Consider the following 15,519-nt stretch of genomic DNA (forward strand, 5'->3'; position numbering starts at 1 on the left):
GAGACACTAACCTCATGTGGTCAACCTCTCAGACGGGATTCATTGTGGAGCTAACTGTACCATGGAGGGCATCATATGGTGAAGCATATGAACGGAACTGACTTTAGCACTAGTACTCCAAAGTACTCTGACATGGATAAGGAGGCAGAACAACATGACTGGCATGCCCAGGTACTTCTGGTTGAGGTCAGGTGCAGAGGATTTGTTGTCATGTTCACAACCAAGCTTCTGAAAAAAAATGAAGTGCAACAGACCACAAAAAAGCTTATACCCCCTTAGCCCTACCCCACTTGAACCAAGCACAGATTATCCAAGGGATTGTACCTTCCAGACCTTTAAGCTCAACTTATCCACCTCTGACATGGTTGTTCTTTCCCTCTTGTCCATGATGTCAAGTATCAACGGAAGTGATTGCTGTCTTTCACACTGGAAGTCATGTTGCCAGATATGACGTATTGTTTGTTTCTGCTTAGATGTTTTAAAGACTGTTTTACTTTTACTGGATCAAATGTTCAAAAATCGGCCTAAAGGTCCACTTGGCTCTGAAAAAAGCGCCATCGACAAATACATATGTCGTATATCTAGCAAAGCTAATCGCTATGGCTCATCTAGTAGACACACTCTTATTGATTCAAATAAAAGCTTCAGTAACACGACACATTTTGCCACTAAGTTACTCAGCAGGAAACAGGCTTGAAACAATATTCAGTCAGTAAAGGATGTGGTTGGTTACATGTACATGCACATTTGTATGGGTTTAGGTTGTATTCAAGATTCTCACTAATAAAACTAACTGAGATAGTAAACAGTTTTATTACACGTATGCATAGCAGGGGATTGCAGATGATTCTTTTGGTGCACATGTTTGAAACAATCCATGTTACTCCTCTTCAATTCCATTTTTACTGCCATAAACAATAAATAAAGACATGCTAAATACTTAAGCAGCCAAGTAATCCCTCCGCCCGGAATGGGCTTTGCATTAAAAGTGCAGGAGATGTGTTAAAAAATAACAAGCTGAAGGAACCATTTCCGCCTGGATGTGGAGAGACAGGTGCTGATCATATTTTCATGGAATTCTCAGTTTGGCCAGTTTACGGCTCATATCCCTGCTTGAACTGCAGATCTCGTACCAGCACCATCTTACCTTCACACTTCAGCGGCGTCACCATCAATAGATTCTGTTTGATTGCAAATTCATATTTCCATTTAAATGCTGATGGGCTTGAGGATCAGTGTAAATTGGAAAAGCAAACCTATTCTGTTTTTCCCCTAGTCCCGTTGTGATGATGTGTTTATGTGGGAGGCATAGATGCTTGCTGGGTAGATTTTCATGAATTTTAAGAGAATCCTAAATTGCAATGACCAGCACTAAAGTGGATAACATTATGTCAGATGTCAAAGTTAAGCACTGACAGGGTATAGTCAAGAAAAATAAAGGGATTCATTGATTGAATCCTGCAGCAACCCACATGGCATATATTGAGGCTGATTTTTAGATCTTCATTTGTGTCTAATGGATTGTCAATGACTTGTAATTTACCAAGAAACATACTGTCTAGTTTTGCAACAGTTCAAAGAGATATTTTTACTCACCACGAATCGACATAATAAACCTTAATGAGCTTACATTTTGAGCTCTGAAGAGCACAAACAAGGATGGATGGTGATGAACAAAGTTAGCATTTATTAAAGATTCACTTCATTAAAAACACCTTAAAACCACCTTAAGTATAACGAGAAAAAAAAAGAGAAAGATGAAAATGAGGATTACAATTGGCCTGTGTGTCTGCTTTTATTGATGTAACATCTCCTTCATCGGCCTAGCTGTAGTGATAGGTTGAAGAATCTTCATAAAACTGTTTAATATTAATTAATAGAGCTAATTAAAAAAAATGCTGTGAGGCTTTAACTGAATAGCGGTTGAAAACAATTCATATTTATTATTATTAGTAATTATTAAGGTGAGACTCCCCTATAGTGGTATCTGACATTAAGTATCTTGTATCATGAAGAGTCATCAGCAGGGATGGGTTGAAGCCTCATGATCCTGTTGATGCTGTATCATGATACGGTATTTTGAAAGGCCACTAAATGTCCCTCTCTGCCTTCTAACCCTTGGCTATGATCCACTAATTCAACGAAACCTGGCATAATATTCACTAAGATTGCCACCTAGTGGCCTTTTAAACTGTATCATGAAACAGCATCACCTGGATCATGAAGCCTCATCTACCCATAACTACTCATCAGCCCATTACTAGCTAGTTGTCGGTTTGCTTAGAGGTAGCGTGAAACCTCTGTCTAAATTTATTGAATTCCCAGTAGGTGTGAGTGTGTTCATGTTTGTGAGTCCTCTGACATGCTGGCAATATATTGAAGGTGTCCCCCACCTCTACATTAAGAAGCTGGGATAGGCTCCAGTATCCTAAATAGGATTATCATTGCACCAAGCATTGAGAATGAACCAAACAGTGCACCTACATATATTCCAAAGCTGCCTTAAAAGCTCTCAGGCTTGATGAGTTTAAGTGTGATGAAATGTAAAATATTTGCATTTGTTAAAATAGGACAAAAATTTTATTGTGTTATGTAGTGATTATAGACCTTAAAAAAAAGGTTTACATTCCGAACATCTAAGTTCTGGTCGATTTTACCTTTAAAATAGGTAAGAATACCTGAAATTGGGGTACCACCTTTGATTTATAGTACAAAGGAAACTATTTAATTAATGTGGCTAATAAATAATGAATTGTTATTATTAATTAAGTATGAAACACTTATTTGAATCAATCTCATTAACTGAAGTCACTACTTATTTGTCTTGATTATTTGTTCTTTACTGAGTAAGAGGCTCTTAAATTGACTGTTAATCACACCAAAATAGTAACGCGTGAAACAAAGTAACGTTTTATACATTTATTTAACGGAAATGGATGATTAATGAAAAAAATTAGTATATTATGGCAAGTTTCTTAACCGAGAATAAAAAAACAAAAAGGGAAATAATCGTATATGAAATCTTAGTGGACTACCCGCAGATGAAAACGACAGGACATAAAGCGATCAGCTTCTTACTTGACTGTAGATAGTAAATGGAGGTTTAGACCGCAGCTGGAGACCAGATGAAGGTGGCAAGTAAGTAGATGCCAACAGAGATGGAGGTGTAGATGGGGATGGAAGAAGGTGACGATGCTGATGGCGATGAAGCAGTCAGTGAAAGGTGATCAAAGTTCTTGCGACGAGGGTCCACTGAACGGTTCCTGTGAATCACAGTGTCGGCTTCCTGGGTTGGAGACGGAACCCAACAAAAGCAGTGCTGAGCTCCAAGAATGCTCATTTCGCTGAAAGAAAGTCTTTGGGACAGGAAGGCTTGTTTCTCTTCGGAAGGTAAGAAGAACCAGGTGATTCATGAGTCGAAGGATTCAAACCGTTGCTTGCTTCTTGCAGTCGGGGAGACGTGCTGCGGTTAATTGAAGAATCTGACCGGAATGGTCAAGATGATGTTACGTGGCACACACTTTCGCTGAGTTGAGGCTCAATTTTTATCTTGAAACTCAGCAATCATAAAAGGCAATACCATGGGATTGTTTACTATTCAGGTTTCTAAGGGGGGAAGAATCCTCCAAATCGCCGATCAGGAAAACAGGAACAGGAAAATTTCAACATACATTAAAAATGCTTTAAATAGATTTGTTCTTTCTTGCTTCTTTTCCATCGGCCCTCAGGCATTAAAATGAAAACAAACAAAATGATTTATTCTTATCTCGGACATTATTACAGGTTCATGCACTTAAGATTGGTTTCTTTCTTCATTTTGATAACTTTAAACACCTTGCACATAGCTACATTCACTTACATGTACATTTCCTTACACAAGTTTAATAAATTTCAATGAGTGGCATCAAAGACAACTTGGTCAGATACGGCTCTTTGGCAAGACACACATTCCTTTGGTTGCGTCTGTTAATGCTTATCAGCGGAGGTGAGAAGTTTCACCGACTCTAAGTCTCCATAAGGCCTATAGATCGCAAACTACCTGATCCTGCTGGCCAGATTTACTCCAAGAGCGTGATATTGAATGGGTCAGCGTAAGTTCATCGGCCATTCAAGCCATAAACTTCTCAGCATCCCTTCTGTGGTACTCAGGGTTGAAGGCTGTGAGTTATTTAAAAATGCAAATGGACCTGTGTTTCTTGACCATAGAATGCTGATAAGGATCCTGTGTAGTTGATGAGTTTGTAAAGATGATCTTCCAGAAAGCATAGTTCATTACAGTTATTAAAAGTGCAAACCATCGAGCACTCAAACTGTTATTAGTAATTTTGTATCATTCTTCATGACATACAAATCTACATAAAACTCGTCAAACATATTCAATGCATTTATATTTTAATCAATATTACTATCATTCAATGAAAAAAAAAAAGGCAAACCTGATTATTACTTTTCTTGAAGAAAATGTAAAGGTGTTTTTTCAAAGTTAATGATGAAGAGGAATACAAATATTATGGCTAAAAACTGTGAGAACCTTGCATGCGTTTCATTTCCATGTCTGCCAACAACACTGAATCCGTCGAGTTCACTGGGCCTTGGCTGAATGGAATTATTTTCCGCAGCAGCTGCAGATCCAAGGATGGCGCTTATTTTGTGATGAAGGAAAGGACATTTTTTCTATTTGTTATTATTTTTGGTTTCTTTACCAAAGACTTATTTGTATATTTCCGACTAAAGTGGAAGTGGTGAAAAAAAGGAAGACAACTATTGAGGTTGGTAGAAGCTTTGAAGGACAGCAAGAAGAGAGCTGAATTTAATAGATTGAATCTTTTGTGACTCATTGTTTTAATTAAGATTTTTTTTATGTCTAATGATTAATCATTGTTAGCGTTTAAGAAAATGCTTTAGTGTGAGCTCTAGCTGTAGGGCACATGCACTCTTTCATTCTATTTCTTCTGGGACGAAGCGGTCTAGCATCCAGGAGACAGGACCACCTGAGTCAGCTGACAGATGGCAAAGGTTGAAGCACGTTGGAAGCACAGTCTGGTTATTTTGAAATCAATCAAGAGTACTCTCAACATTCAATGCTTAGAAAAATATGGATGTTTATTAGACCCTTCTTTAACAAACATTATAATACATTTCTTGATGCTCAACTCCTTTGATGTTAATGGAACACAGTCTACATCCAAGTTTGAACAGTGGTACATCTGCTATTAACAAAACATTCATTCACTCCATCTCCCCCATAATTTGCAAAGACGCACAGTATAGTAATAATTGATCCTGTCAAATACTTGGTTAAGTGGGTTTCTATTCTGAACTCACGAAACAGTGATCATTTATAGTTATTTTTTTAAGTATCTATTGAAAACAGACTAATAGAAAGTCAGTCCAGTTCAGACTTCCCCATGTTAGTGCTTCTAAATTAGCTTATTTACAATCGTCTACTTGAAGCGATAAATAAAAATACTGCAATTGCTTTGATAAACAAAACAAGCTAGCCATCACAATTCAGAAACTAAAAAAGAACATGTATATAGATATATATGTATATATTTTTTCATTGATTGTGCTTTATAACCCACAAAACCGATAGATGTTTTTTTTCGGAAATGGACCACTCATCAGAGGCAACTATCACGAGTGCTAACATCCATTCTTCAGAGCTGTGAGTCGGGCAGAGCATGTAGCTTTCATCTACTTTATGTATATATTTATAAGGTTGTTATGCTCTGGTTCATCACCTGTAGTGGCACCACAGGAGGTCGTCGATCCTTTAGTTCAACCATGCAAAGCCCTTTGAGATTTGTCAGTAAAGGTCACAGAGTTGAGTTATTGGACAAAGGGAATATAGAAAGGTTTTTTAAAAGACACAGTTGCTGTTTCATTTTCAAAATGCTCAAAAAATGAGGCCACAGCCTGAAAGTGATTTAAACAATTAAGAAGGTGAAAATAATAGTATGCAAAAAAGCTTGAAAATACAACATATACCCCTTTCCATGATGCTCTGTATGTATTGTACAGTGTCGCTTGATGTCCCGGTCTCTTACATTAAGCTAATGGATGATCTTGGTCCTGGAAATGTGGATTCTGCAGGAACCTCAGTCAAAGAAAGTGAATTCACAACCAGTTTGCTTTAATAGAAGGCCAGTGTGTCAATCAATACCCAAGCTCGGCACTAACCATCTCTGTGTGCAGTTCTGGTGGACCCTCTGATATTACACAGTAACCTCGGTCTTGCTGCCTGTGCGGTAGTGTTGTGGTTGCTGTGGCTGCTGGTGGTGCTGTGGGACGTAGTGGAGTTGCTCCACAGTGTGAGTCCGTCTGGAGGCAAATGCTTGTCTTTTATTAGTAGTCTGGTTCATTGCTAATGTGTTGGAGTGCGGTGTGCTTCCACCTGCTTGTGCAGCACTGCCTCCACCTCCACCTCCACCTCCACCTCCACCACCACCTCCACCACCACCGCCACCGCCACCGCCACTGTTGTTTGACGCAGTGGGATGAGAGTGCATTTTGGTCATCTTGTAACGATCCATAAGGGGCGTGGTCGGGATAAACACATCTGTGTGGGAGATGGCTCGGGACATCGACTTGTCGCTGCCATAAAAGCCACCCGAGATGCTGCTGACCATTCCTCGCTTTAGTGACATCATCAGTTTGTCAGGGGAGAGCAGTGGATCTTGGGATAGAAGGCGGTCTTGTGAGTACAGGCGTTCTTGTGAATAGAGGCGGTCTTGAGAGTAATGTCGATCCTTTGGATAGAGGTGATCTTGTGACAGTATTCTGTCCTTAGAGTACACACGATCTTTAGAGTACAGCCGGTCTTGTGAGGTGTAGCGGTCCTGTGGAAGGAGACGCTCCTGTGATCGAAGGCGTTCGGCTGACAGAAGCTGTTCATCTGAAAGAATCCGGCCCCCATACGGGGAGACACCATTTGGTGACATGTTGTATTCAGGCTGTGGGGTCCTATTTGGTGACAAGACCCGGTCTTGGGACATGGCCCTCTGAACTCGACGGGGTCTCTGCCTTTGCTGGGACTGCTGCTGGGAGGATTGGGACTGCGGTGGCGCCTGGGAAATAGACGATTGTGGGGCCTGGCTTGTATGGGGCTGCTGTGGTTCTCGATGCTGTGAAGGAATAGCACAATAATATGTTTGTTAGCAGACTCACACACCACCTGATGTTTTCTTACATGAAAATGCATTAAAAATAAGCCAAGACTAATGAATCCCATTTGGTAGTTATGGGTTCATGAGGGCTCATGATACGGCATCAGTTGTTTGATGATGTATCATGATGCAGTTTCTTACTTTTGATGGCAGGTTTCATTGAGTTCAACCACAACTGGCCAGTTAAACTGAACAAGGGTACTCACTTGGTCCTGGGTCATTTTTAGAACATGTAAGGGTAGGGTGCCTCTCGCAGCCAAGTCTGGCAGGTGGCGCTTACGCGTGTAGTAATCATCAACGTCTTTATCTGCTGCAAAAGAGAAAGAAAAGAAAACAAGAGATGCGTGAAATGTCCAAATTTTAATTCCCAGAACAAGGATGCAGTTGATTTGTTCCCGTTGTGACCATTGTGACATGCCAGGCACGGATATTCTCTTCATCTGGAATTCTAGAGGAGGTTGTGAGGAAAATCGTTTTAAAAGTTTGTGACATCGTTCATAATGACATGTGATAAGGATGAAAACCCACAGGCATCTAAAATTGGCATGCTGGAAAGTTGATTTTGTTATCACTTCACACCACAACTTGGAAGTCGACATGATGTATAGTAAGACCTTAAACAGACAATAAACACATGCACATGGACACACAAGGAAGACGATAGTACATTTTCATAAACAGTCGGGAGTCGGTCGAGAGACAACATGCTAATGATAACATGCGTGACATGTTCTCACTTTAAATTTGTCCCAAAATGAAGTTTGACTGTGCAAGAGAAAGGTTTTCATGTAGTTGTAGAACTTTAAAATGATTTTTGATTCACTTATTGAGTCGTGTGCTTTCAAACCTCCAGCAGTTTGTTCATTGATCCATTTTTAAATTTTGTATTTTTCACAGCGAGCCAGGATGCATTGCTGATTCCAATCCAAGAAGTCTTAAGGCAAAAGGTTAGGGAACCTACCCCCAATTAGTGCTTAACCAGATATAGAGGTTTGAAGTCATGTCTGAAAAAAGTCTCCAAAATGATTATGTGATGTAGACGCAGAGAATAAAAAAGTAAGGCAACTCACGAAAATTCAACACTGGACAATTTTGAGTGAGAGCCTGCAGTGTCCAAACTTCAGCTTTTACATAATGCTTGTCAGACATTTTGACCAAATGATACATGATGAATAATTCAGCGATGGAAACAAAAATGCGTGTTCTTTTTATTTTATTGTTCCAGACATCAGCAATGGGACAAACAATGTTTCCACAGACATTTGCTCCAACTTTTTAACCTTTGTTTTTTTTCTCGCTCTTTTGTTATATATTTAATAACAGCCATATTTTTTGTCCACCTTGTGTCAACATTGTACTCCGGCAAAGTCTCCTTGAGTGAAAATCCACTGCTGATGGATGCAAATTGTTTTATTATAAGAAACTATAACAGAGAGAGATGTTGTCTTGTCCAGACCTGTGCGGGACAGCAGAAACATTTCTGAATTGTTTAACGGCAAACACTCCTGTGTTTTATGAGGCGCAGAGCTTTTCTTCAGTTTGACACCAATTTGCATTAATATGCGCTCGTATTCCTTTCTTTTGTGAATCCCACAATAAAAAGCTCTTATCTTCACTCCAGCATTATCCAACATGATACATCAGTGTGCAGACGCTTGTTGGCCAGCAAAAAAGAAACTGGAAGCCTTTTGTCTGTTTTGCATTGAAAGCAAAATGAGAAGTTGACGGATGTGCGCCTTCAAATAGTTGTAATATTTTTACCCCCGTCTGCTTCTGGGCAATGCTCACTTTTACAATTTGGTTTCCTCTATTGTCCATCACAAATACTATGTAAATGCTCACAAGATTCCCTGAAGCAAGTGCAACCAACAAAAGTTTAATCTCTGATGATGTTCGGCCCTTTTGTTTGAGATGCTGCCCAAAAGCTAAAAGCTGGATTCAGTGTGGGAGAGAGAGCTGACTCGAATGAGTTGTAGATTGTCATCCTTCGCTTTGACTGTGAGCCAGCAGTGAAGTAGGGCGGGCATGGAAGAAATTACACATGCCTTAAGGACTGTTTGCTTTTCTCAGACAAAGCCATGAGATCATTACACTGCATAAATCCAGTCTAGCTTCTATAAATCGATACTAAGCCTGGCTGGGCACGATGACTTTGTACGAGCTCAAAGAGAAATTGGGGGTCTACATTTTACCGATTATTTTCTTTTACCTGATATAAGCTAAAAGCAGCAGCACAGAGAGTTAAGGGAAGAAGTTTCGTACATGGTAGAAAAGCTCATTTTAGTTTTCCTGTAATGATGCATGCCTTGATTCATCTCTGCAATAAAATCTTTCTAGTCGCTCGGTTGTGTTGGGTTCAGGAGTCACACTTTAATGCAGTATTCTCGTCATGCAGTTCACCAGGGCAGGGAGGCTACTCTTGCGTTTGTGCAGTGAACATGGACCTACTGAGTTTCTTCAGGGATGAGAACCGGCTGAGGTCGGCTTTGACGGCCGCCTCGTAGGAGGGTGGCAGGTGAGACAGGCTCTGGAAGGAGCGTGAGTAAGACAGGTCGTAGGGCTCCGTCTGCGAGGTCAGGATGCCGCTTATCCGATTGTTTTCTAGAGACACATACATACATATACAGAGACAGAAGAGGAAAGAAGAAAAAAAAAAGAAATGGGAAGGCTGGCTACTCGTGTCCAAAACCCTGCCCAATCTCGGGTAGATGGACCACCTTGGAAGACCACCTGGTATTAATCAAGTGTTATACGGATAAAGCTGGAGTTTTAGTTGTACGAACATTTCCTAAAGGCATATTATCATATTATTCTTCTTATGATTATTTACATTAAATGAAAGGTTTTCATGTATGGTTTTGGGTTGTGCTTCATTAGTGGATGTTTAGGAACCTAAACTATGATCTTTTAAAATTAATATTTAAATTCTTAAATATTTTGTAAGCGTGAATAGCTAATAGAGTTTTTTAACTACCAGATTAACAAGTTGTTATGAGTAGGGAAATATCTTTGCACTGTTATTATAGAAAATGGACTTTGAAATCATATTTCTAACCATGATTCCGACACTGCACATGGCTGAATGTCCACACACTATATTTCCCTTCTGTTTGAAATACTATAATTTTACAAATCAAACTTATGCAATCTTTCTTGTTGTTTTTCCTTGATATATTGTGTAATTTTCCTGTTTTGGTTTTTCATATAAAATCCCTATTGAAGGTAAAACATTAAGATAATCATTTTCCACCTATTGTCTCAATCTTTATGCAGAATCTAGACGCACCAAAATTTAAAGTCATGGTAAGACAAATTCAAGCCAACTAAAATAATAATGTAAACAATGAAGATATTAGATCATCTTTATGACTGGTTGAAGACAAGAATCTTTGAATTCATTTCTGGAGTGATGATTAAACACACACTACCAGAGCTTAAAGCATAAAAAAATGCTGGCAAAGTCACCTTTTTGATACATTCTTTGGTTTAAGCCTTGTTATTGAACTTTGCTTTATAACCTCCGTTGTGTATCCGAGTCTCATTGCTCTATTAAGACTTTTGTAAAGAGCTTACAAGCAAAGTTGATATTAACAGGGCCAGTAAATTAAAAAAATGCTCATTGAAGAAAGACTTTACTTTGTTGCATTTGCCTTTAAGAAGTGGTTGCATATTTAAAACTCCAACTTGGGTGACTGTGATGAAGGTTGCTACATCGGTTACTGGATTTGGCTTGTGACTGCATAGACAAAGAGTTTGACAGAAAAGGAAGGTGAAGAAGACAAAATGTGCCCAACTTTACACATGTGCCGGGGTATGATGAAACAGTGGTGAGTCACAAACAGGGAAGGGATCACAACCTGGACCAGATGTCTTTGACATGACATGACCTCAGCTCACATTTTATTCCCACATTTGCCTTTTTTTTCTCCTTGCAAATGTAAAAAGTCCATCTCCTGCACTGCTGTCTTCAACGCTCCGTCAATCTTATCTGCTCCACCATGCTGCCTCTGACTTCCCTGCTTAATTCTTTCTTGTCCTTTTAGAATTCCCTCTCTCATTTTCTTTCTCACTTATACTCTATCTGGCCTTCCCCAGCGAACAGTGTCTGTCACACAGTGCAGAGCAGCAGATATGGGTGCGGCTCAAGAGCAGTCTTCAATAAATGGATAAAAATAGGGCTTTAGTAACTGCTGCAGGATGGAGCGGGAGGAGAGAAGAGATGTAGATAAGAAAAAACTTTTAAGGATAAACTGAGAAACAAGGGACAGAAAAGAGGAATAAAGCTTGTTGGCTGGTGGGTGGCTGGGAAATTGTTGCAGGCTCCTGGAAGCTACAGAGGCTGCAAGGGTTCACAATATTAAGACTCACACCATGTCGACATTCATAATTCGGTCCAGATAATCATTTGAGCTTGTGATGCGATGTCTTCAAAATCAACTTGGGTAATGATTCAACCTGTTAAACACTTTTTTGGAATTAACAATATCTGCAGTAGGAACAACATTTCTTCACAGAAACTGAGGTGGAATTGTTACAAGATACAAGCTGAAATCCTATTGGTGGGAAATTGGAAATGATGAAAATCGGTGAAATAATAATGTATGATATCTGTAATGGAAGTTGTCCCTTGTTGCGTTTACTGATTTTTTTTCTAAGAGAGAGACACTTTTTCAACTGAAACATATTTTTAAGGCGAAAAGAATGATGTCTGTTGTTTGGTGAGATGAAAAGAAAATGGTTTAAATTGGTCTTCTTATTGTTTTTACTAAAGATATATGGATTTTTTTTATCTTGCAGTTATTGAAATAATGTAACTACACAGTCTATGGGAAAAGGACAAAGGACATACTTGAAAATGTGGGATTATTGGGAAGTTTAATTCTCCTAATAATTGTTTACTGCACAATTTTGTGGTCACAAATGACAAAAATACATATATAGATATATTTTAGTATATTTTATAAACATATCCTGGATGGAATCATGAGGAAAAACAAAAAGATCGTCCAGGTAAGACATGCAGATTGGGGAGGCCGGTTGGTATTTTGTGTGGTGATAACAGAAACAGGAACAAACTGACAGCAAATGTGTTGCCAGCAGATGGCATGGATGGCATCGTCTTGGTCTCTTGGACTCAGGATTTTGGAGAGGAGGAGATTCTATGTGAAAGAATTGCACAGTTCGCTGACGCACTACAGAACCAAGCCAATACTCATCCACCACAAAGGTTTAGAAGAGGTTGGAAAAAGGCAGTCAAACATCAGTACCTAAAAAGTCACATTCATAAAGTGTAATTAGATCTGTAACGCCGAGCAGAAATATTGGACCAGAAGCTAATTTTAATCTAACACAGCTAACAAGATAGAAGTTCACCTTCACTGCCAACATACCCTCCAGCTTGTCAGAATCAGTAGCACGACTTTCCTAATGCACACCGTTAGTATTGTGTATTTGTGTGAGTTGTTGCAAAATGAAACGATCAACAGCTTTTGGGTGGAACCACAATCTAAAACACAACCTCAGATCTGAAAAATTGGAAACATGACGGGGGAAGCACAGACACAGAGGTGGGAGTCTAGCGTGTGTCTAGGTTTATTAAGGGTGTGATGAATGATCATAGGCTAAGTTCAATAGGTCTCTGTCCAACTTACCACGTCGCAAAGATCTGTGAGCTACCAAAACCAAACGAGAAACAAATATTTCAGAGACATGTTGATGGATAGAACAGCACAAACTACTGCATTATAATGACAGTCACACTTAATCACATCAGCCGGGGGGGACTGTCCATGTGGGTGTGTCTATAGAATCACACTTCTTCCAAAACTGGGTTCACCAAGGCCACTCGGTTTTCTCATGGTTGTGGACCTGATCAAAACATTTTGTGCTGAAATTTTGAGGCATTCAACAGACTTTTGATCAAAGTCTGTTAGATGTAGGGTTGAAATTGATTCTTCATGCATCTCCGAGGCATCTCTCTGCCGTTGTGATCTACTTATCTCTCGCTCAACCCGCCTGCCTCTTTCTCTCACTATGTATTAATGTGTGTAAAATCAGACCTGCGGTCAATTATGGCTTTTTGGTCTACATGTTTCTTGAAAAGATTTTTTGTCTAAGATTTTTTACAATTAACAAATAGAAGAGACATCGTGAAGATCAGAGTGCAACGAATAAAAGAGTCACTCAATATTCTGCTCATGTCCTTCTTTTCCTCCTTTCATCTGTGTTTTTTTCAAATGAGCCTTTATGCTGCATCCTCGTCTAACCTTCTCTTCACTTCTGCCATTTTACAGCCACAGGACAGAATGTACTTTCTTAAGTACCAAAATGACAAAATCAGACCAGAATGATTACATCTTCAGAGAGGTTGTGTAAGGTTAAAGAAATGCACAAGTTTGAATACTAGATAAAGGCAACACATCTGAAGGCAGTGGTCACTGCTTTTTGGATTTTCAATGGGGGCTACTTGCAAGATCAGCTCCTCAGGGCAAAAGGCTTCCCTAACTATGTCTGGGAATCAAGAATAAACCCACTACCAGTCCGGAATGGACTTCATCCGAATTTGAATAAACAATTGTAAAAACATTCTTGTCAAAATGTGTTTTTCTTCACCCATCATGTGGCCTGGATGTCTGCATCAAGCTGTGAACTCTTATTTGAATTGTTCATATTAGTGTCACGTTAATGGGGAAAGATCAGCACTTGGCTCTCAGGCAAAAAGCCTGAAATGTCAAACGGAATTGGTTCACCGTCTTCACTAAGTTGTGTTGTTCATTCATGGTCAGGAGTGGGCTGGATTATAGGTCATGACAATTCAGATTTCACGTTTCAACATTGGACTTACAGTATGAAAATGAGTTTATCACTTAGTTGGCATATTAATGTTTTTTTCCTAAAGAGTTTAAATAACAGTGCCAAAATGCAATTCAAGAAATACATTGAAATGTGTTGAAAGTCATTATTTGCACTAAGTATTTATAAACATATACCTTTAGATACACTACAAATATTAAAATAACTACTATACCTGTAGCAGAGTATTGGCTGCATTTTTATGTTTTTAAGGTTAATTTAATGTGTCTAAAATTGGAGACTTCAGCTTAGGTTTTGGTTACTGAAATTTTAACATTTTACTTGACATCAGGCACTAAGTGGAACTATAAAAATATGGATATAATAACATATTTAATAAATGGTTCTTTTTTTTCATTTTGCATTATTTAGTTACCTATAAAAATGTAATTGTTGTCCAGTTTATACACTGAGTAATATGAAGACATAAAGCTAAATTAGTTAGTTCAGTGGATGTGTATAAATCGATATGCTGGATGACAGGAAGACAGGTGGAAGAAATAGAAGATGTTATCAGTGCAGAAAATTCAAATAAGCGAAAGATTTAATTGCTTTATATTCTCGGTCCTTTTGCACACTTCGCTAGTGTTTCTTACCATTTTTAGCTGTGCGTGTGGGGCTACCTAAAGCCACATGGTTATAGTTGTGCTGATGGGTACCTGCAATGACAAAAGCAACGGAAAAGCTGTTCAGTGTTAATGAGAAAAGCTCTGTATCAGTCAAAATACAGAGTTTTAGCAGTGGAATGGCAGGATAAAAAGGATGTGTCATGAGGAAACATTTCTAGCAAATGCTTAAAAGTCCCATTTCATGATATATCCTTAATGAAATGTGTCTTTAAGGGGCAATTAATGTGTTGATTTAAGTGTAACCTAAATTCATCTTGGACCTTTATTGTACTCATCGACATGTGTTTGTTTGTACAAAACTCTCTTTTGATTAACATATTTATATTGGAATATTTGCTTAAGCCCAGCCTACTGGAAATGCCTGTTTACTATTACCACACCCACTCTGCTGTGATTGGTCAAGAATTGAGGCTCATCACTACACGCCTTCAATCCCGGAAATCTTAGACCAACCAGGGAATCATTCTATAAACAAAGCAGGGAATGATAACAGCTGGCTGGAGGAGGAGTGAGGACCATTATTAAGTGATAATAGGCTCCACTTTCCTGACCTCTCATTCGCCAAAATTTCAGGTGGGGGAGAATTTTTAGAGTATTAACTGGTTACTTACTGGAAGGTTTCAACATATGAGACATGTGAGTAAGTCAAAAAAGTTGGGTTTTCACATTAGTTGCCCTTTAAAGTTGTAATGAGGAGAACTGAGACAAAAAATGCCCCAAAATGCCAAACGATGGGTTAAAGTTAGCAGCATTACATTGGAAAACACTTTAAAAAGCCATTATAAATCATAGGTTAGTGCAAAATAAACACAAATCTGTCATTATGATTAATATCATCCACTTCACAGGTTAACATTCTTTACCGTTTG

At 38.9% G+C, this 15,519-nt stretch overlaps 1 protein-coding gene across 2 annotated transcripts in view; it reads right to left on the reverse strand.

Annotated features, from left to right (window-relative positions):
- Positions 1-5,360: 5,360 nt before the first annotated feature.
- The window catches only part of shisa6b (shisa family member 6b), a 68,555-nt gene continuing 58,396 nt past the window's right edge, over positions 5,361-15,519 (reverse strand). For both annotated transcript variants that reach the window (XM_087794594.1, XM_087794595.1), the window contains 6 exons: positions 14,618-14,680; positions 12,821-12,841; positions 9,618-9,770; positions 7,376-7,479; positions 6,452-7,127; positions 5,361-6,400 (listed from right to left, as the gene is read on the reverse strand). In XM_087794594.1, the coding sequence (XP_087650720.1) occupies positions 6,219-6,400; positions 6,452-7,127; positions 7,376-7,479; positions 9,618-9,770; positions 12,821-12,841; positions 14,618-14,680 (1,199 nt within the window). In that variant the 3' untranslated portion in view covers positions 5,361-6,218. The remainder of the gene's footprint in view (positions 6,401-6,451; positions 7,128-7,375; positions 7,480-9,617; positions 9,771-12,820; positions 12,842-14,617; positions 14,681-15,519) is intronic.

Source organism: Callionymus lyra, chromosome 6, assembly GCF_982586985.1.
Source record: "Callionymus lyra chromosome 6, fCalLyr1.hap1.1, whole genome shotgun sequence".
NCBI classification, from domain to species: domain Eukaryota; kingdom Metazoa; phylum Chordata; class Actinopteri; order Syngnathiformes; family Callionymidae; genus Callionymus; species Callionymus lyra.